Source organism: Notolepis coatsorum, assembly GCF_963971535.1.
Source record: "Notolepis coatsorum genome assembly, chromosome: 2".
Taxonomy (NCBI): domain Eukaryota; kingdom Metazoa; phylum Chordata; class Actinopteri; order Aulopiformes; family Paralepididae; genus Notolepis; species Notolepis coatsorum.
In genome coordinates this window covers 30,451,668-30,472,261 of record NC_140166.1, presented here as the reverse complement: position 1 = coordinate 30,472,261, position 20,594 = coordinate 30,451,668, and the positions used below count along the sequence as shown (strand labels likewise).

Genomic DNA, 20,594 nt, shown 5'->3' with positions numbered 1-20,594 from the left:
TGTTTGTAGTGGGCGGAGATGGAGCAATAAATACATGTAGTGAGCATATGCATATATGGTGACAGTAGAATCATACTAGTATATAAGACAATTGTGAAATAGAGTAATAGATAGAACTACTGCAAGCGTATGGATACAGGATGAAATACAAGACAATAGATCAGGGCTGTATGCCCCGTGGGGGCAGGAGAAGTCACTCAGAGGGTTCCGCACTGCAGGCCAGACAGAAGACTGTATACTATGAAGCTGTTCCATGGGACCGGTTGAGACAGAGACAGAGGTTAAAAGGTTCTCCTATGTCTGCAGAAAAGGGAGCAAATAGACATCCTAACTAAACTAGACAGATTAATCTAAGGGTCAGTCCCCAACCAGGTGAGATCAGGGTAGGTTGAAGGAGAGAGAGAAAAGATGGGTCTTAAGCAGGGATTTAAAAGCTTCGACAGAGCAGGCGCCCCTGACAACGGCAGGTAATTTGTTCCACAGGTAGGGAGCGCGGTAGACAAAGGCTCTGTGGCCGGCGGATTTCTTTTTAACCCTAGGAATCGATAGAAGCCCCGCATTTTTTGAGCGCAGAGCACGAGCGGGTGAGTATCGAGAGATGAGATCGGATAGATAGAGCGATGCAAGCCCATTAAAAATTTTGTAGGTGAGGAGTAGCACTTTAAAGTCAGAGCAGGCTTCAATAGGAAGCCAGTGTAGGGTGGACAAAACGGTGTGATGTGATCACATGTTCTAGTTTTAGTTAGTATCCGTGCAGCCGCATTTTGCACAAGTTGAAGATTTTTGATGCTTGAATTAGGTAGGCCTGAAAAAAGTGCATTACAGTAGTCTAGACGTGATGAGACAAAAGCATGAATTAGGGTTTCAGCATCAGCCAGAGTTAAAATGGGGCAAATTTTTTCGATATTACGAAGATGGAAGAAGGCCATTTTGGTGAAATTTTTTATGTGTGCATTAAATGAGAGGGATGAATAAAAAATTACTCAGAGGTTTTTTTATGGTGGAGCTCTGGGATACATGACAAGTATCAAAGTTGAGGGAGATGTCCTGAAACAGGCCTCTGTGGTTTGGGGGGCCAACAATTAACATCTCAGTTTTATCTGCATTAAGGAGTAGAAAGTTTTGCGACATCCACTTTTTGACGGCAAGCAGGCAAGCCTCAAGATTTTGTAATTGGGAGTCATTTGGCTTAATAGGTATATATAATTGGGTGTCATCAGCGTAAAAATGAAAGTTTATGCCAAATTTGCGTATGATATTGCCGAGGGGTAGCATGTAAATCGAAACTAGCAAAGGGCCCAGAACAGAGCCTTGTGGGACCCCGCATTGCACTGGGAGGGTCTCAGATGTTAAATCATTATAGACCACGCAGTGTGTTCTATCAGTTAAATACGATTTAACACTAGCACAGCCGACAAGGGGTCAAATGACCCCTAGGCATTTTCAATAAATGTATCCTCGTCACTCGGTCAAGCTCCAGCTCTGTCACTCAATGACTTTTCCTAAAAGTACCCTTTTTATCTGGCACGGTTTCTGAAATTTCAAAATGACTTCAGGAAAATGTAATTAGAACGTTATTCCACATAATGGGCCGTTGGAACAGACGAAAGTCACAGCACTTTGTGAGCATCTAGTGCAGGGGTGCTCTTCCATCAGAAAAAAAATAAATTATAATATTTCTTTTTTTTTAATATAAAAAAAATTGTTTATGTCACTCAAACCTACATTTCATTGTGGTAAACCTCATATTTTTATATTCAGAGGTAATTATATAGTTTACACTGTTTATTTTTCTCATCTGACCCGTTCCCGGCGGGAATCAGTGACATTTTCTCCATGGCTGTGCTAGTGTTAAACCAAGCAAGTGCGTGACCCTGAATGCCAACATGATTCTCAAGCCGACCTAGAAGAATCGAATGATCGATAGTATCAAAGGCTGCACTGAGATCAAGCAATAAGAGCACAGAAGTTAGGTTTGAGTCAAGAGAGAGCAGTAAGTCATTTGTGACTTTGGTAACCACCGTTTCGGTGGAGTGTAAGGCTCTAAAGCCAGATTGAAAAGATTCATTAAGATTATTGTTTGATAGATGGTCAGTAAGTTGCGTTGCGACAATCCGTTCTAATACTTTGGATAGGAACGGAAGATTGGAGATGGGTCTGTAATTTTTTAAGATTAGAGGGTCGAGGTTCGGTTTTTTAAATAGTGGTTTAATGACGGCTGATTTAAAGGCCAGGGGCACCACGCCAGTAGACAAGGAGGTGTTGAAGATATTGAGTAGGGCAGGGCCTCGAGTTTTTTGATGAGAGTTGCTGGAAGAGGGTTAAACAGACAGGTTGAGGGTTTAGCCGCGCCAACCAATTTAAAGAGGGCACTAAGTGAGACGTTTTCAAGGCAGCATAGCGTGTGGCTGGATTCAAAGTCAGGGGGAAAGCCCATCAGAGGTTGGGATGGACTCTGATTGTTGAGTAAGCCAATAATTTCATCTCTTATGAGATACATTTTCTTGGTAAAGAATTTAATGAATTCGTTAGCCGAGAACGCATGGTTTAGGGCACTTGGTTGTTTCTGAGTAAGTTTTGCAACTGTGTGAAACAGAAACTTTGAGTTGTTTTCGTTAATGAGCCTGGAAAAATATGAGGTTTTGGCAAGTGAGAGTGCCTTTTTGTAGTTAGGTAAACTATCATTCCAGGCAAGGCGGAATACTTCGAGTTTGGTCGAACGGCATTTATGTTCAAGTTTGCAACATGCCTTTTTAAAGGAGCGACTTTCCTTCGTAAACCAGGTAGTTTATTTTTGCGGAGCACGTTTAATTTTAGGCTTAAGGGGAGCGACAATGTCGAGCGTGCTACAAAGGGCGGCGTTAAGTTTGTCTGTAAAGAGATCAAGGGGGCCAGAGTAAGAGAGGAAGGGAGAGAGGGTGTCTGGTAGGCAGTTAACTAGAATTGGGACAGTTGAGGCGTTAATACGACGGCTCATGTAGGATTCTACACTGTCTGGGCGAGAAACCGTCAAATCAATTTGAAATTTGATGAGGTAGTGGTCTGAGAGAGCAGGAACATAGGGCAAAACGGTCAAATCTGACACAGTGAGGCTAGGACTAAGTCAAGGGTGTTCCCACGATTGGTTCAAGGGTTGGTCAACGATTTGAATGAGACCGACAGAGTCAATGATGTCGGTAAAAGCCTTATTTAGGGGATCTAGAGTTTTGTTGGAATGAATGTTAAAATCACCAACAATTAAAATGTTATCTGAGCGTGTAACAAGCTCAGAGATGAAAGTGGAAAACTCATCTAGGAAGAGGGTGTAAGGGCCTGGGGGGCGGTAAAGGACAGCCATCAGCCATCAGACCGCCACACTTTCTGTTGGGGGGAGAGGGACGCAACAGGAGCACCTCAAACGAGGAAAACGTACAGTTTGCGTCGGATGTAAAGTTGTGCTTAGAGGGAGAATAATTTGATTAAGAAATGTGTCCATTTTGTTTTGATCGAAGGTCATTTCTGATTTATATAAGTCGGAGTAGAATACTTTGAATGTATCGTTTATTTTTACAGGATCTGTTACAAGTACTTGTTGTGCTCTAATGGTAGTTATATCTGCAAATGTTGCATTAATTCTTAATCGCATGGCTAATAGGTGGCTGGGTTTGGAACCATGGGAGTACTTATATAAATCAGAAATGACCTTCGATCAAAACAAAATGGACACATTTCTTAATCAAATTATTCTCCCTAAACTTTCAGAGGATGACGCTAAACAGTTAGAAACACCGATCACACTAGAGGAACTCAAGAAGGCCATAACCGCAATGAAAAGTGGTAAGGCTCCTGGAAGAGACGGTTTCCCATCAGAAATGTACCTTTCTTGTTGGGACATTATTGGCCCCTTATTACTAAATATGATCTTATACTCAGTCAAGGAGGGGAACTTCCATAAAAATGACAATATTGCACTCATAACAGTCCTCCTTAAAAAAGACAAAGACCCCAACGAGTGCGGTAGTTATAGACCTTTAAGCCTCCTCGGAACAGATATCAAACTGTACTCTAAGGTATTAGCCATCAGATTACAAAAGCATATGACGTCTTTAGTTCACCCGGACCAAACTGGCTTCATAGGAGGCCGCCTGATCACTGAGAACATAAGATGTATACTGCACGTACTTGATGCCGACAAGGAGGACACCATACCTAAGGCGATGCTGTCCCTGGATGCTATGAAGGCCTTTGACAGGCTGGAATGGTCGTATCTGTGGGCAGTGCTAGAAAGGATGGGGTTAGGAAAAGGATTCATCGATATGATTAAAGTATTATACAAAGACCCATCGGCCATGATTACAACAGGCACAATCATCTCCGAAATATTTCCGGTATCACGCTCTGCCAGACAGGGTTGTCCTCTTAGTCCCGGACTGTTCAATCTATCATTAGAGCCTTTAGCACAATATATAAGACAATCCCAATCCATAGAACCTATCGTAATCAAGGGCACACAACAAAAAATTAGTTTATATGCGGACAATGTAATATTGTTCATGGAAAACCCCAACACCACATTGCCTCATCTGCTCAAGTTGATTGAGGACTTTGGTGATTTATCGGGATTTAAGATAAATTGGCCGAAGTCGGCTTTCCTTCCACTTAACACCCCTGCAAAAAAAGATACAACCCTCCCAGGACAGATACCGATGGTAAAACATTTCAGATGCTTGGGAGTGGAAATATTCCCTACCATAAGACAAACGGTGAAGCACAACTACACAAAAATCCAAAACAAAATCAAAGACGACCTTGATAGATGGGCAAAACTTAAAAACACAGTACAAGCACGGATATCAATAGTTAAGATGGATGTACTACCTAAAATCAACTTCTTCTGTTCAATGCTACCGTTACCCCCTCCAGAGGGTTACTGGAAAAGATTACACTCCTCCACATACAAATTTATTTGGAATAACAAACCACCACGTATAAAAAGATCCACCGCACAGAGAAATAAAGCAGATGGTGGCATGGCATTTCCAGATTTTTTCCTATAATTTAAGGCGTACTCATTAAGTCCATTGACAACATGGTTTGACTCCCAAGCATTAGCATCCTGGAGAAAAATAGAAGAAAACATAGTAGCGCCACATAGACTGAAGGACATAGCATACACTAAACTACCAATCAAGCACTGTGAACGAAAATTTGGCCCCATAATTACTCATGCGATCCGGATATGGCGTGAATCACAAAAAAAAAATCCTAACCCACAAAAATGGCACAATCATACTCCCTTATTCAATAACAATGCTCTCTTAATTGGAAAACGACCTATAAGATTCCCTATATGGGAAGAGCAAGGCATACACTCATTAGGGGATGTTTTTAACAAACAGGGTTTTTGTAGTGATAAAGAAATACGCAAAAAATTTAATCTCACCAAGTCCACATGGCTTTTTCACAAACAGTTAGAGCTATGTTTGAAGTCTCACGGTGTTCCATTAGACAGACCAATTGAACACCACAGATACCACAAATTCTTCTACGCAAGAGAGACATCGAGAGGTTTTGTTTCAGAATTTTATCATCAATTACTAACGTCCTCGTATGAAACCCTCCAACTTGACTCTGTCTGGAGGAGGGATATACCAGACCTGGAAAATGACTTTGATTGGCAAGGAGCCTGGGCAAATGTCCGACTTACATCAAGGAACCCGGATCATCAACAAATCAATCTTAACTATATTCACAGGACATACTTGACTCCTATAAGACTGTGCCGAATGGGGCTTAAACAAGATTCCAAATGCACCCAATGTACAAATGGGGACGAAGGGACATTTATGCACATGTATTGGGACTGCTCACCAGTTAAGGCATTCTGGAAAGATGTGACCCAACAAATATCAAAACTCGTATCTTGGAATATACCTGTACACCCCTCGGTATTACTATTGAATGATGTTTTTGAGTTTGCAGTGAATCCACAGCTAAAGAGATTGGTTTTATCGGGTATCACAGTAGCCAAAAAGCTGATCGCATCACGCTGGTTTCAACCGGAAAAAATGTGCCGTAAAGTTTGGTTTCTTACATATCTCGATGTAATTTACCATGAAATATCTACAGCAAGAATTCTGGGTCTCAATGAATCCAAAATGTCAATGTGGTTAGAAGTGGTGGAGAGAATAAAAGCTAGCTTATAATGGTAGTGTCTGGTTAGGTGCGAGGGATAGTGGAGGTACTTCTCAAGGTGGGGTCCGGGAGGGGGGGGTTCGAGCTGAGCATATGTGTGTAGTTTTTTTTTTAGATAACAGGTATTATGGGTATATCTTATATAAGACAACTAACTAAAAGGTGATCTCATTGGATGTGCCCTGACAATTAATGCTTGTATATCTTATCGTGTGTTGTCATGTTTGTTTATATGTTTGTTTAAAAAATTATAAAAAAATAAAATACAAAAAGTTGTGCTTAGAGTCGTAAATTAGAGCAACTCTGCAGCCTTTCTTGGAGGTGCGTGCGATATGGGAGCTACTAAAATTAGGGGGTGAAGCCTCGTTTAAGGGCAGAAAGTCATTAGGTTTAAGCCATGTCTCAGTGAGGCCCAATAAGTCGAGACTATGGTCTGTTATCAGTTAATTTACCAAAAGAGCTTTGGTTGGCAGAGAGCGAATGTTGATAAGGCCAACCTTCACGCACTCTGTATATTTAACAGCGTGATTTTCAGCCATGCGGGTAGGTTTAATCGCAATTAAGTTGGCATGGTTTATCGCACAAGGACGAGCTGGGTAAAGAGGAGCGTAACGAGATATTCTAGTTTTGATTGGATATACCAGGTTAAGGATAGAGATAGAAAGAGAGGAGTGGGGAGCCTGGTGGAGGAGGGACCCAGCATGGTTAGGAAAGGTATAGGGATTGGCAGGCTCCATCGGTTTAGCATCGTCCCCTTTGTCCCTTTGTCAGGTTTCACCTGCCCATTCACTCCCATTCTGTCCTCAACTCGAAAGCCCTCCCTCATCTACCTGGCTCCGGCTAGCTAGCTGTGAGGAGCCCTCCCTCATCTACCTGGCTCCGGCTAGCTAGCTGTGAGGAGCCCTCCCTCATCTACCTGGCTCCGGCTAGCTAGCTGTGAGGAGCCCTCCCTCATCTACCTGGCTCCGACTAGCTGTGAGGAGCCCTTCATCATCTACCTGGCTCCGGCTAGCTAGCTGTGGGGAGCCCTTCATCATCTACCAGGCTCCGATTAGCTGTGAGGAGCCCTTCATCATCTACCTGGCTCCGATTAGCTGTGAGGAGCCCTTCATCATCTACCTGGCTCCGATTAGCTGTGAGGAGCCCTTCATCATCTACCAGGCTCAGATTAGCTGTGAGGAGCCCTTCATCATCTACCTGGCTCCGACTAGCTGTGAGGAGCCCTCCCTCATCTACCTGGCTCCGGCTAGCTGTGGGGAGCCCTTCCTCATCTAACTAGCTTTTTTAAATGAGGAACAAAATAGGACATGTCTGTGAATTCCACTCTCATTTCTCCTGAATCTTTGGTCTCACTCACTCACTCTCTCTCTCTCTCACCTGCTTCCTGGCCCGCTCCTCTCTGGCCTGGGCTTTCATCTGCTGCACCTCCAGACTGTCCACACGCCGGCGCCGCATGAAGAGGTCGTGGTTCCCGATGCAGAGCTGCAGGATCTAAAGGAGCAGGAGAACACAGCTGAACAGAGCTGCAGGATCTAAAGGAGCAGGAGAACACAGCTGAACAGAGCTGCAGGATCTAGAGGAGCAGGAGAACAGAGCTGCAGGATCTAAAGGAGCAGGAGAACACAGCAGAACAGAGCTGTAGGATCTAGAGGAGCAGGGGAACACAGCAGAACAGAGCTGCATGATCTAAAGGAGCAGGAGAACACAGCTGAACAGAGCTGCAGGATCTAAAGGAGCAGGAGAACACAGCTGAACAGAGCTGCAGGATCGAAAGGAGCAGGAGAACACAGCTGAACAGAGCTGCAGGATCTAGAGGAGCAGGAGAACACAGCTGAACAGAGCTGCAGGATCTAAAGGAGCAGGAGAACAGAGCTGAACAGAGCTGCAGGATCTAAAGGAACAGGAGAACAGAGCTGAACAGAGCTGCAGGATCTAGAGGAGCAGGAGAACAGAGCTGAACAGAGCTGCAGGATCTAGAGGAGCAGGAGAACACAGCAGAACAGAGCTGCAGGATCTAGAGGAGCAGGAGAACACAGCAGAACAGAGCTGCAGGATCTAGAGGAGCAGGAGAACACAGCTGAACAGAGCTGCAGGATCTAGAGGAGCAGGAGAACACAGCTGAACAGAGCTGCAGGATCTAGAGGAGCAGGAGAACACAGCAGAACAGAGCTGCAGGATCTAGAGGAGCAGGAGAACACAGCTGAACAGAGCTGCAGGATCTAGAGGAGCAGGAGAACAGAGCTGAACAGAGCTGCAGGATCTAGAGGAGCAGGAGAACACAGCAGAACAGAGCTGCAGGATCTAAAGGAGCAGGAGAACACAGCAGAACAGAGCTGCAGGATCTAAAGGAGCAGGAGAACAGAGCTGAACAGAGCTGCAGGATCTAGAGGAGCAGGAGAACAGAGCTGAACAGAGCTGTAGGATCTAAAGGAGCAGGAGAACAGAGCTGCAGGATCTAGAGGAGCAGGAGAACAGAGCTGCAGGATCTAGAGGAGCAGGAGAACACAGAAGTAGAACACAGAAGGAGAACACAGCAGGAGAACACAGCAGGAGAACACAGCAGGAGAACACAGCAGTATAACACAGCAGTAGAACACAGCAGTAGAACACAGCAGTATAACACAGCAGTAGAACACAGCAGGAGAACACAAGTAGAACACAGAAGTAGAACACAGAAGTAGAACACAGCAGTAGAACACAAGTAGAACACAGAAGTAGAACACAGAAGTAGAACACAGCAGGAGAACACAGCAGTAGAACACAGCAGTAGAACACAAGTAGAACACAGAAGTAGAACACAGAAGTAGAACACAGCAGGAGAACACAGCAGTAGAACACAGCAGTAGAACACAGAAGTAGAACACAGCAGGAGAACACAGAAGTAGAACACAGCATGAGAACACAGCAGTAGAACACAGCAGGATAACACAGAAGTAGAACACAGCAGTAGAACACAGCAGTAGAACACATAAGTAGAACACAGCAGTAGAACACAGCAGTAGAACACATAAGTAGAACACAGCAGTAGAACACAGAAGTAGAACACAGAAGTAGAACACAGCAGTAGAACACAGAAGTAGAACACAGCAGTAGAACACAGCAGTAGAACACAGCAGTAGAACACAGCAGTAGAACACATAAGTAGAACACAGCAGTAGAACACAGCAGTAGAACACATAAGTAGAACACAGCAGTAGAACACAGAAGTAGAACACAGAAGTAGAACACAGCAGTAGAACACAGCAGTAGAACACAGCAGGAGAACACAGCAGTAGAACACAGAAGTAGAACACAGCAGTAGAACACAGCAGTAGAACACAGCAGGAGAACACAGCAGTAGAACACATCAGTAGAACACAGCAGTAGAACACAGCAGTAGAACACATCAGTAGAACACAGCAGTAGAACACATCAGTAGAACACAGCAGTAGAACACAGAAGGAGAACACAGAAGTAGAACACATAAGTAGAACACAGAAGTAGAACACAGCAGTAGAACACAGCAGTAGAACACAGCAGTAGAACACAGCAGTAGAACACATCAGTAGAACACAGAAGTAGAACACATCAGTAGAACACATAAGTAGAACACATCAGTAGAACACATCAGTAGAACACAGCAGTAGAACACAGCAGTAGAACACAGCAGTAGAACACAGCAGTATAACACAACAGTAGAACACAGCAGTAGAACACAGAAGTAGAACACATCAGTATAACACAGCAGTAGAACACATCAGTAGAACACATCAGTAGAACACAGAACTAGAACACATCAGTAGAACACAGCAGTAGAACACATAAGTAGAACACATCAGTATAACACAGCAGTAGAACACATCAGTAGAACACATCAGTAGAACACATCAGTAGAACACATCAGTAGAACACAGCAGTAGAACACATCAGTAGAACACAGAAGTAGAACACATAAGTAGAACACAGAAGGAGAACACAGCAGTAGAACACAGCAGTAGAACACAGAAGTAGAACACATCAGTAGAACACAGCAGTAGAACACAGCAGTAGAACACATCAGTAGAACACAGCAGTAGAACACAGCCCACGTTTCAGTCCATCAGTTCAGTATTAAAGAATCACACTCCTACGCAGAGCTCTCTCTCTCTCCAAGAGGACAAACAATTTTATAAAATCAGGACATTATCATTACATGTTTGGCTACTATTTATAATAGACAAAAAAGAATATGGGGGGGAACAATAATATATTATAATTTATTCAATACGTTAAGGGCAAATATCATGAGTAAGGTACTGGTAGCAGCAGTTCACTTCCTGTTTGGACAGAGAGTCACAGTGGAACGTTGTCCAACTCTCTGTGTAGGAATGTGTTAAGGGCCCGTGTCGACCGGGGACGTTTTATGAGTTGTCAGCTCCTTTCTGTCATTCATTTCTATGCTACAGACGCGACAGGCTCGCTCCTTTTCCCAGCGCCGCGCCTCGCGTTTTAGCGCTCTCGGCGGCTGGCGTTTTTGGGCGGAGCGTTCCCAGCGCCTAAAGTTGAAACTAGTTAAACTTTTGGAGAGGAGCGCCGCTCATCAAGGTAACTTTTTTCGACCGACCAATCAACATCGAGCAAGTGGCGGAGCCGCGGCAGTCGCGAGACTCAGGAAAACGCTCTGAGCATGCATATTTTTGCTTTTCAAAGCGGTCCGCCTTGAAAAAAACGTCCCCGGTGGACACAAAGCCTTAAAGAATCATAACATTTATTCACCAGTTTAATGGAAGTTCATCTGTCTGCACAATCCCTCTAGAGATATACAGTACACATATAACATCCCATGTCTCCCATGCGAGCTTCAGACCCAGAGTTTCAGCTGATTATTACCAGTATATGACAAGTATACAAATTCATTAGATGAAGATCTTGCAGGCCAGAGGTACTGGAAAAAGATCCAACCTATTATTTAAAATATGTTATGACAATTGTTTTTTTATGAAACTAGACATATGCTGTTAGTGACCGACAGCGGGGGGGAATGTTATAAAATGTCCCATAAATGCCTGAATTCCCAATCGACCTTTTGACCTCAAGTCGTTGAGTAGTTAGTCTTTAGTTTTATTAGAATAGCGCCACCATGAGGCCAGATGACAAGTAACAAATACTGTCATGTTTACCATGCATTTTTCTGAAGTTCTATTGGATCTGGCGGTCATATGGTTTGGTCTATTTTATAAATATAAAACACATTTGAAGATGTTACTAGCCTGATTCCACACAGCAAGTTTAGTCAGAAGTAGTTAAACAGGGGGAGTAGGGGAAAAGTAATTCAAGATGGTAGAAATTCAAATTTGGCAGACTCCATAGGTCCTCATGGCTAAGTCGTGGTGCATGAATAGACACAACTCTGGATACCATGACTGTATGGCTAACGGATGCTTCCTCTAGAGGGCATGCATGTGCACAGCAAATTTCTAAAGATTTGAATGAAAACAATTGAGTTGAATGTTTGGCCTGATGGTGGCACTAGAGGAAAGGCCACGGGGTCACCGACATCAATACATTTCGTTCCTCTAGGGGTCAGGAATGTGCACCACAAATTTGAAAAGGTTTGAATGAAAGCTATCGGTAGCGGTCGGGGGGAAATCCATCATATCTCCGACGCGGTCTTTCAGAGATATAATAAACTAAACAGCAACTATCACTTTTCAAGTTTGAATAAATAACCTGTTGAGAAAAGTGTGCCTTTTGAATATCAAAAGTGTCAGAACCTCTGCCCTAATGAACAGCCTACCAACTGCAAGTCTGCGGACCCACATCAGAACTGCCCAGCGGACCCCCTGCCGAGAGCACAGCTGCCCCCGCAGCGCCCCGCGGACCCCCTGCCGAGAGCACAGCTGCCCCCGCAGCGCCCCGCGGACCCCCTGCCGAGAGCACAGCTGCCCCCGCAGCGCCTAGCCGGGGGCCACCTGGCTTATAAAAAAGGATAATTAAATCCTGACAGTCGTTCTCATCGACAGCACCAAACTCACCAGCTTGTTGACCCTCAGCCGGGAGGAGTTGAACTTGAAGACGTTGGTTTTCTTGTCCAGAGGTTTGATGGTAAACTAAGAGGTGGAGGAGAAGAGAAGATTATACACTCTCAGGGTTTCCCATTAATTACCTAGACTGTGGCAACCCGCCATATTTTTGTTACTATTTTTTTTAAATATAAAGTTTGCCAATAGGGATGTATCAGTAGTATTGGCAGTGGTAGTTGTCGTAATAATAATCCACTATATTTTTTTATTTTCTAAAAAAGAAACCAGTTCAACACAGGTAACCACTTTTGCTTCATTTCTTTGATGGCTCAAATGTATGCTCTAGTCCAGTGGTTCCCAAACCTCTCCTCGAGACACCCCAGCCGTTCCATGTATTTGTTAAATTCCACCACCAGCACACCTTGATTCAACTAATAAAGGGCTAGTTAAGTTGAATCAGGTGTGCTGGTGGTGGAATTTAACAAATACATTACGGCTGGGGTGCTTCGAGGAGGATTGGGAAGCACTAGTCTAGTCGATTTTGTGTTTTGAGCACAAAGTTCATCATAGATCTAGCCTCTTTATTTTGCTCTCAAAGTGCACCAGATTGATGCATTTAACTTTAAAATGTACAAAAAGAGGGTCGGAGGTCCACCCCCCATAGTCTCTGAAAATCCTGTGGGAAACACTGACTCTGGTAGCTGCACACCTTGCCCCGCCCCAGTGCGTGATGTCATACTGTGACAGTCTGACCGACCAAAATGACCATGTGTTCAGTTTCTCTTTTAATGCTACTGTTGCATCAAATCCACACTGCGTGGAATAACCAGTGGAATAACCAGTGTAATAATCAGTCTAATAACCAGTGTAATAACCAGTGGAATAACCAGTGGAATAATCAGTCTAATAACCAGTCTAATAACCAGTGTAATAACCAGTGTAATAACCAGTGTAACCAGTGTAATAACCAGTGTAATAACCAGTGTAATAACCAGTGTAATAACCAGTGTAACCAGTGTAATAACCAGTGTAATAACCAGTGTAACCAGTGTAATAACCAGTGTAATAACCAGTGTAATAACCAGTGTAACCAGTGTAATAACCAGTGTAACCAGTGTAATAACCAGTGTAATAACCAGTGTAATAACCAGTGTAATAACCAGTGAGGGTCTCACCTCCTTGTCGCTGTAGGAGATGTTGCGGATCTCGTTCCAGGGAAACGAGCACCTTGGCGTAAGCTTGTTGTCTGGCTCGTAGATGTGCAGGCCCAGGGCGTCCACCCCCAGGAGCAGATCCGTTCCCTTCTTATTCTGAAACCACGCCGGAGTCACGCATGTGCAGGTTAAATAAACCACAGAGTCATGTATGAGCAGGTTAAATAAACCACAGAGTCATGTATGAGCAGGTTAAATAAACCACAGAGTCATGTATGAGCAGGTTAAATAAACCACAGAGTCATGTATGAGCAGGTTAAATAAACCACAGAGTCATGTATGAGCAGGTTAAATAAACCAGAGAGTCATGTATGAGCAGGTTAAATAAACCACAGAGTCATGTATGAGCAGGTTAAATAAACCAGAGAGTCATGTATGAGCAGGTTAAATAAACCACAGAGTCATGTATGAGCAGGTTAAATAAACCAGAGAGTCATGTATGAGCAGGTTAAATAAACCACAGAGTCATGTATGAGCAGGTTAAATAAACCAGAGAGTCATGTATGAGCAGGTTAAATAAACCACAGAGTCATGTATGAGCAGGTTAAATAAACCAGAGAGTCATGTATGAGCAGGTTAAATAAACCACAGAGTCATGTATGAGCAGGTTAAATAAACCAGAGAGTCACGCATGTGCAGGTTAAATAAACCACAGTCATGTATGAGCAGGTTAAATAAACCACAGAGTCATGTATGAGCAGGTTAAATAAACCACAGAGTCATGTATGAGCAGGTTAAATAAACCACAGAGTCATGTATGAGCAGGTTAAATAAACCAGAGAGTCATGTATGAGCAGGTTAAATAAACCACAGAGTCATGTATGAGCAGGTTAAATAAACCAGAGAGTCATGTATGAGCAGGTTAAATAAACCACAGAGTCATGTATGAGCAGGTTAAATAAACCAGAGAGTCATGTATGAGCAGGTTAAATAAACCACAGAGTCATGTATGAGCAGGTTAAATAAACCAGAGAGTCATGTATGAGCAGGTTAAATAAACCACAGAGTCATGTATGAGCAGGTTAAATAAACCAGAGAGTCATGTATGAGCAGGTTAAATAAACCACAGAGTCATGTATGAGCAGGTTAAATAAACCAGAGAGTCACGCATGTGCAGGTTAAATAAACCACAGAGTCATGTATGAGCAGGTTAAATAAACCACAGAGTCATGTATGAGCAGGTTAAATAAACCAGAGAGTCATGTATGAGCAGGTTAAATAAACCAGAGTCATGTATGAGCAGGTTAAATAAACCACAGTCATGTATGAGCAGGTTAAATAAACCACAGAGTCATGTATGAGCAGGTTAAATAAACCACAGAGTCATGTATGAGCAGGTTAAATAAACCACAGTCATGTATGAGCAGGTTAAATAAACCACAGAGTCATGTATGAGCAGGTTCAATAAACCAGAGAGTCATGTATGAGCAGGTTAAATAAACCAGAGTCATGTATGAGCAGGTTAAATAAACCAGAGAGTCATGTATGAGCAGGTTAAATAAACCAGAGAGTCATGTATGAGCAGGTTAAATAAACCAGAGAGTCATGTATGAGCAGGTTAAATAAACCAGAGAGTCATGTATGAGCAGGTTAAATAAACCAGAGAGTCATGTATGAGCAGGTTAAATAAACCAGAGAGTCATGTATGAGCAGGTTAAATAAACCACAGAGTCATGTATGAGCAGGTTAAATAAACCAGAGAGTCATGTATGAGCAGGTTAAATAAACCACAGAGTCATGTATGACTGAGCAGGTTAAATAAACCAGTCATGTATGATGAGCAGGTTAAATAAACCAGTCATGTATGATGAGCAGGTTAAATAAACCACAGAGTCATGTATGACTGAGCAGGTTAAATAAACCAGTCATGTATGATGAGCAGGTTAAATAAACCGTCCAGGGTTCTTACAAGCAGAGGGAGCCTAGTAACGTTAGGTTATGACTATAACCAAGTTCTGTTAATTAGGGGTGACGCTCGGCATCACTCATGCACTCCCTCGCGTACGTGCACGCGCACTGAATAAAATTCCACAAATGTACCTTTAATACCAGTATTCGTCTGACCACACCCCTCATTAGCTTACCTTCATAAGCAGGTGTGTGGTCACCTGCTCTCCTCCTTCCCAAGCTTTCACCACAAGGTGAGGTCAAGGGCTGCAGCGGCGTCGGATGCCGAGCGTCACCCCTAATTAACAGAACTTGGTTATAGTCATAACCTAACGTTCTGTATCATTAGGGGATCCGCTCGGCATCACTCATGCACATAGGGAGGCCGAGCGGAGCCACCAGCCGACAAATACACCCCGCTGAAAGCCCCCCACGACCATCAGAACAGGGAGGGCCGAGCCCCCCCGACCCCCCCTAATGGAGGGCACCCCCCCTATTGGGGGATCACGGGAGGACGACGGACCCGACCGTGTGAAGAGGCACTCAAGCAACTCAACGCACAGGGTGAGCAGACCGTGGCTTGACCCCACGACTACACACACGCACAACCCGCATGCCACCCGGGAACGAACGGAGGGAACAACCTCGTTACTGCCCCCGGAATCACGGGGTCAAGGGAAAACCCAACCCCGTGGCAAGGCCGTAGCAGCGGAGCGCGAAGGAAGACCCAGACCCACCAAGGGACTGGACCCCCTGGAACGGGGGCCCGGAGAAGTCCATGATGCCAGCATCAAGACCCCACCAGGCGGGCACTTCAGTGACCCCGCCCCCCACATCGCCAGCGTATTCGGACAAAGGCCCCTCAGCCGAGCGGGCCCTGTCCCCCCAATAGTCCACCGCCTGGCACACTGACCCTGCAGAACAGGCAGTCAGCATGGCCGTAAGCACACAAAAAGGTTAACCAACGGAACAGGCAGCGCACCGGGGAAAAACCAGGCAACAGGCTGTTAACCCTAGCCTGGAGACTGCGGACGAGACAGGCGCCAGAGGGGACAGCTGAACACAGCCGCACCGGCGGAAGGGGCGTATGCTGGCGTTGTTGCATGACCAAGCCTCCATTAAAAAAAAACCCACCCAGAGGGGTTGATGCAGAGAAGGCCGACACGATTGGCAGACGTCATGAACGTGCAGGGGCACCCTCAACCGGTTAACCCGGGAGTTGACACTGCTCCAACACACCAGAGAACCAACCACCTAGGCGTTACCCCATGCAGTGGTTGGTCCCATAACCCCTCAGGAAAAAACTCCACAACATACCTGCGGCACTGCCGCAGTACCCGTGTTCCAGTTCCCAACAAAGTTATCCCGGGCCTACGGGTCAACGAAAACATTACTTCGGACCGGGCCCGGTGATACGGGGAGCACAGGGCCCCCTGAGGAGGTCAAAGACCACCCCAACAGGCCCCTCTTCGCCATGCGTAAGAGAAGAGCGCAAGAATGGAAAACCAGCCCCAACACCCCGTACTTGGTATTCCCAGGAGGTCACCCAACCAAGTACTAACCAAGACCAACCTGCGTGACGGCCGAGATCCGACGAGATCGGGCGTGTACAGGCCGGTACGGCCGTAAGCCATTACAACAGTGTAGAATACAATGCACCCAACAAGGGCTCCATAGCGCTTAGCCCTGTGACACCCGGACCGACCTAGCATTTTTCCCCCTGAAAAAAGCCCAAGTCCCTCAGGGTACCAGAACAGCAGATCTGCATCCCCGGCGGACAACGGGTTCAACTGATCCGGACCAGCGTGACCAGAACCAGTCCCGTGCCCTAACTACGCCGACATGCCAACTCCAGGAGAAGAGGCAGATATGCGTGTTGATCTTAAACATGAAAGAAGGCGCCACCCAGACGTTCGGCGCAAACCGCGCCCGGTGGCCCACCCCCAGGGCGTGAGACCCTTCTACATATGTCCAGATCCATTCCGTTATCATCCCCTGATATGAACGAGAACCCGTCGACAACCACACAGGTCGTCGGAAGAGGAAAACCCCCATCCCAATTGCTTTATAAAAACGCTGTTTTAACCCCAAGCAACCAAGGCGCGCCAGTCAGTTGCTTAATGTTCAACAGAACATCCCGAGCTAGCACTATGTGTGCGTCGGGCATATCCACATCAATAATAGGCTATGTAGACCATCTTATTGAATCCCCAAGGCGCCCAGGGGAACGACAAGAGGGGCGGGATGCAACCAACTCCATGAATGAATGAATGAAAACTTTATTCAACAGATTGCAGACTGGGTACAATACAGTACGGCTCAATACACACAACTGTTAAGGGGATGCAGACCTGAGAAAGACGTCAGTCTTGTTTCCATCAGGGTCCCCCATTTCCAATTCATATAGATTCATCCAACTCTTTATAACAATAAAGAAGAAGCATCAACCGTATGAACCCAACTGCACAGCTGGGAGATTTTTTTTTTTTACAATTCTTTACATCCAGTCACTCCTTTAGTCAAAGAGTAAAGACCGGACCTTCCCAGAAACCTTCCCACATGAGTCGTAGTTATGAAAAAGACATGTGAACTGTGAGTCACGTGACCAACTGACTCAAGTTTACACATAAATCGAGCATAGCAGACCCGTAAGCCCTACGCTCTAACTCGACACCTTAACACCACAACCTTACGTAAAGATCCAACTCACGGAAGGCGTCGCCATAGCAACATCGCTATGACGGGGGGAAACCCTGCACACGGCTCTTGTTTGTAATAAGAGTAGCGTCAGGAGAACCCTCCCCCCCCCCCCCCCTCCCTGCCAAGACGGTCTAACGGCTCGGCCCTGACTGGCTCAGCAGAATGAGATAAAATCTCCTAAACCAACCAAGTGGGAAGGAGGGGTTTATTCGACACCCCCTCACAAAAAACCCTTCTTTCCCTACACACAATAACAACTGTAGCATTTTGAGACCTTCGATAGAATGCCAATGTATAGCGTAAGCCAATACAATGCCCGCTACCCACAAATGTGAACAGGATTTATAACAAAACAAGCCGTATGTGTGTGAATCCTACACCCGCTCCCTGTCATACATAGCAAACGCTAACAGAGAGTAACGGCCAGGCCGTGGAATGTGCGTGTACGAGTATTACTGTAACTAACACAACAGCGTTGTGGGACACATTTACTTTGTTCAAGCAATGGAAATACCACCAGTTTCTACCTGCATGTGGAGCGTCAGGCTAATAGAACCTCCTACGACTGAGTGTATGCTTGCAGACCTTGCCTAATCTCGTAACACAACACGACTCATCCCTCAATGTAATAGTGCAGATTCACATTAACGCAACCCCATCATATGATTTGTTGAAGAAACACACAGTTTGTTTGGCCAATAATACAGTTCCCCTTATATCGGGGAACTCTTTATTTCCGGGCACAAAAACACAATCAGAGGGGCCGGGGAGGGTGTAGAGGAGAGGGGACACAGAGGGAAAAGTCACTTTTTAGCGGCGTCTGCCACCTCGCGCCGCTCGAGTTTTGCCACCCCGAGGAGCCCCGGAGGGACGGTAGGTAACGGTCTGCTGGTCTCGACGTTCCCTACCGTCTCTTCCGGTCGTGGATGGGCCGGCAGTAGCAGAATCGCCGTCTCTCCTCCTGACCCTCTTGGAAGGGCCAGCAGTGGCGGCGGAGGCAGTGGTAGGGACGACGGAGGGAGCTCGACGTCGTGGAAGCCTTCTGACCCCACCGGCAAGGACGGGAGGCGGAAAATGGGGTTGGAGCACGGATCGCTCCTCTGCCATCTCTCTGCATGTTGAGGTCATCAATTGCAGGGCCTTCCCGAACAGTCCAGCATCGGAGAGGTTAGCCGTCAGAAGAGGGGCTCTCTTCTTTTCTGGCACTCGAGCCTGCTCCAGCCACAGGTGGCGCTGGACCAGGGTGGCCAGGGCGCGCACTTTCCCCGAGGCTATGGCCTGCACCTGGGTAAGATGCAGGACAGCTCCTGCCGCCTGGGTGATCTGATCATGTTGTAGCTCGGTCAGATCCGTGCCGCCCATCATTATCCCCGATACAAATCTAACCAGATGGGCGATGTTAGACGCCGCAGCCAGTGATTGTGTACCAGCGATAAATGACTGGTCACCCCAATATGCCAATCGCCTAGCCGATCTTCCATGGAGAACCGGCTTGCATAATGGTTCCCACACCACATCCGGACAGAGGAGAGCGGCCATCGGCCTATCAAGCCGTGGCATGCCTTCTCTCATACCTTCGACCAACCCCGACACCCGCGTAACTGGTACGTAGGCCGGGGTAAGTCCCATGATGTTAGACACCGCCTGGCCCCGACGCACATAGGCCCCCATTGAGGGGAAAAATGGGTAGACAACATCAACCCCTCTCACCGGGCGACGCTGCCAGAGATGACTTATGAGATCGTCAGGGACAGGAGCAGGCAATGGCAGCGGCAGCGGCACGCCGTTTGCAGCGGCGGCTACCGCCATGAGCGCGGGAAACAAAGCCCGCAGTTCCCCCTGCTGACCTTCCTCCACCGAACCCGCATCCCTCACATGCAGCAGGCTTCGACCCATTGAGGAGCCACAGTCTGATGTGGCTGATAGCAGGGCATCCTGCTGATGAGGCCGAGGTGGTTCCCCGACATCCTCGAACAAGACGCCCCAAGGAGACATTTCTCCCTCCTCCGGTGTTTCCTGGATAGGAGGGATACTCGCCTCCACAGGACCTTCATACAAGAATCCGTCCGACTCTTCCATGAAATCCTCAGTTTCCATCGGACATGCAGAGCCCGACGCATCCTCGCTGGTCTCCAGCAATTCCCCAAACCCAGGCCGTTCGCGCCTGCATGCCACCATCTTGCGACGTGAATGGGCAGACGCGAAAAGTTTGCGTCGCAAATCCTCCGGACCCAAAACAACCGACCGTTCAACAACGGACGATTCCCTGGATCCAGAGGAACCAGAGTCGAGATCACGCCATCGCCGGAGCGACGGCACCGATGGCTCGGCTCCTCGGAGAGGCAAACTACCCATCGGCTGCCTCCTGGGCTGGGTCGGCAACCACGAAAGTGGCAGCAGCCCCGCACCAAAACGCACGACGGAGGCGGGAATGGAGAACCGCTGGTGAAGAGTAGGCCTACTCTCTGAAGAAGACATTATGACTTAGCTTTTTCCTTTGAACAGTTATGAGAGAAGAAAAAACTAAGCACAATGTAAACTCGTCACAACTCTTTTCAACTAACAACACGTCAAGTGGGGTACTACCGAGGCACTTTCCTTGTGGTGAAAGCGAGAAGGAGGAGAGCAGGTGACCACA

At 46.2% G+C, this 20,594-nt stretch overlaps 1 protein-coding gene across 2 annotated transcripts in view; it reads right to left on the bottom strand.

Annotated features, from left to right (window-relative positions):
- The window catches only part of nf2a (NF2, moesin-ezrin-radixin like (MERLIN) tumor suppressor a), a 137,464-nt gene that overhangs the window by 52,617 nt on the left and 64,253 nt on the right, over positions 1 to 20,594 (bottom strand). For both annotated transcript variants that reach the window (XM_084307887.1, XM_084307888.1), the window contains exons 7-9: positions 13,331 to 13,465; positions 12,168 to 12,242; positions 7,552 to 7,665 (exon numbers count right to left, since the gene is read on the bottom strand). In XM_084307887.1, the coding sequence (XP_084164013.1) occupies positions 7,552 to 7,665; positions 12,168 to 12,242; positions 13,331 to 13,465 (324 nt within the window). The remainder of the gene's footprint in view (positions 1 to 7,551; positions 7,666 to 12,167; positions 12,243 to 13,330; positions 13,466 to 20,594) is intronic.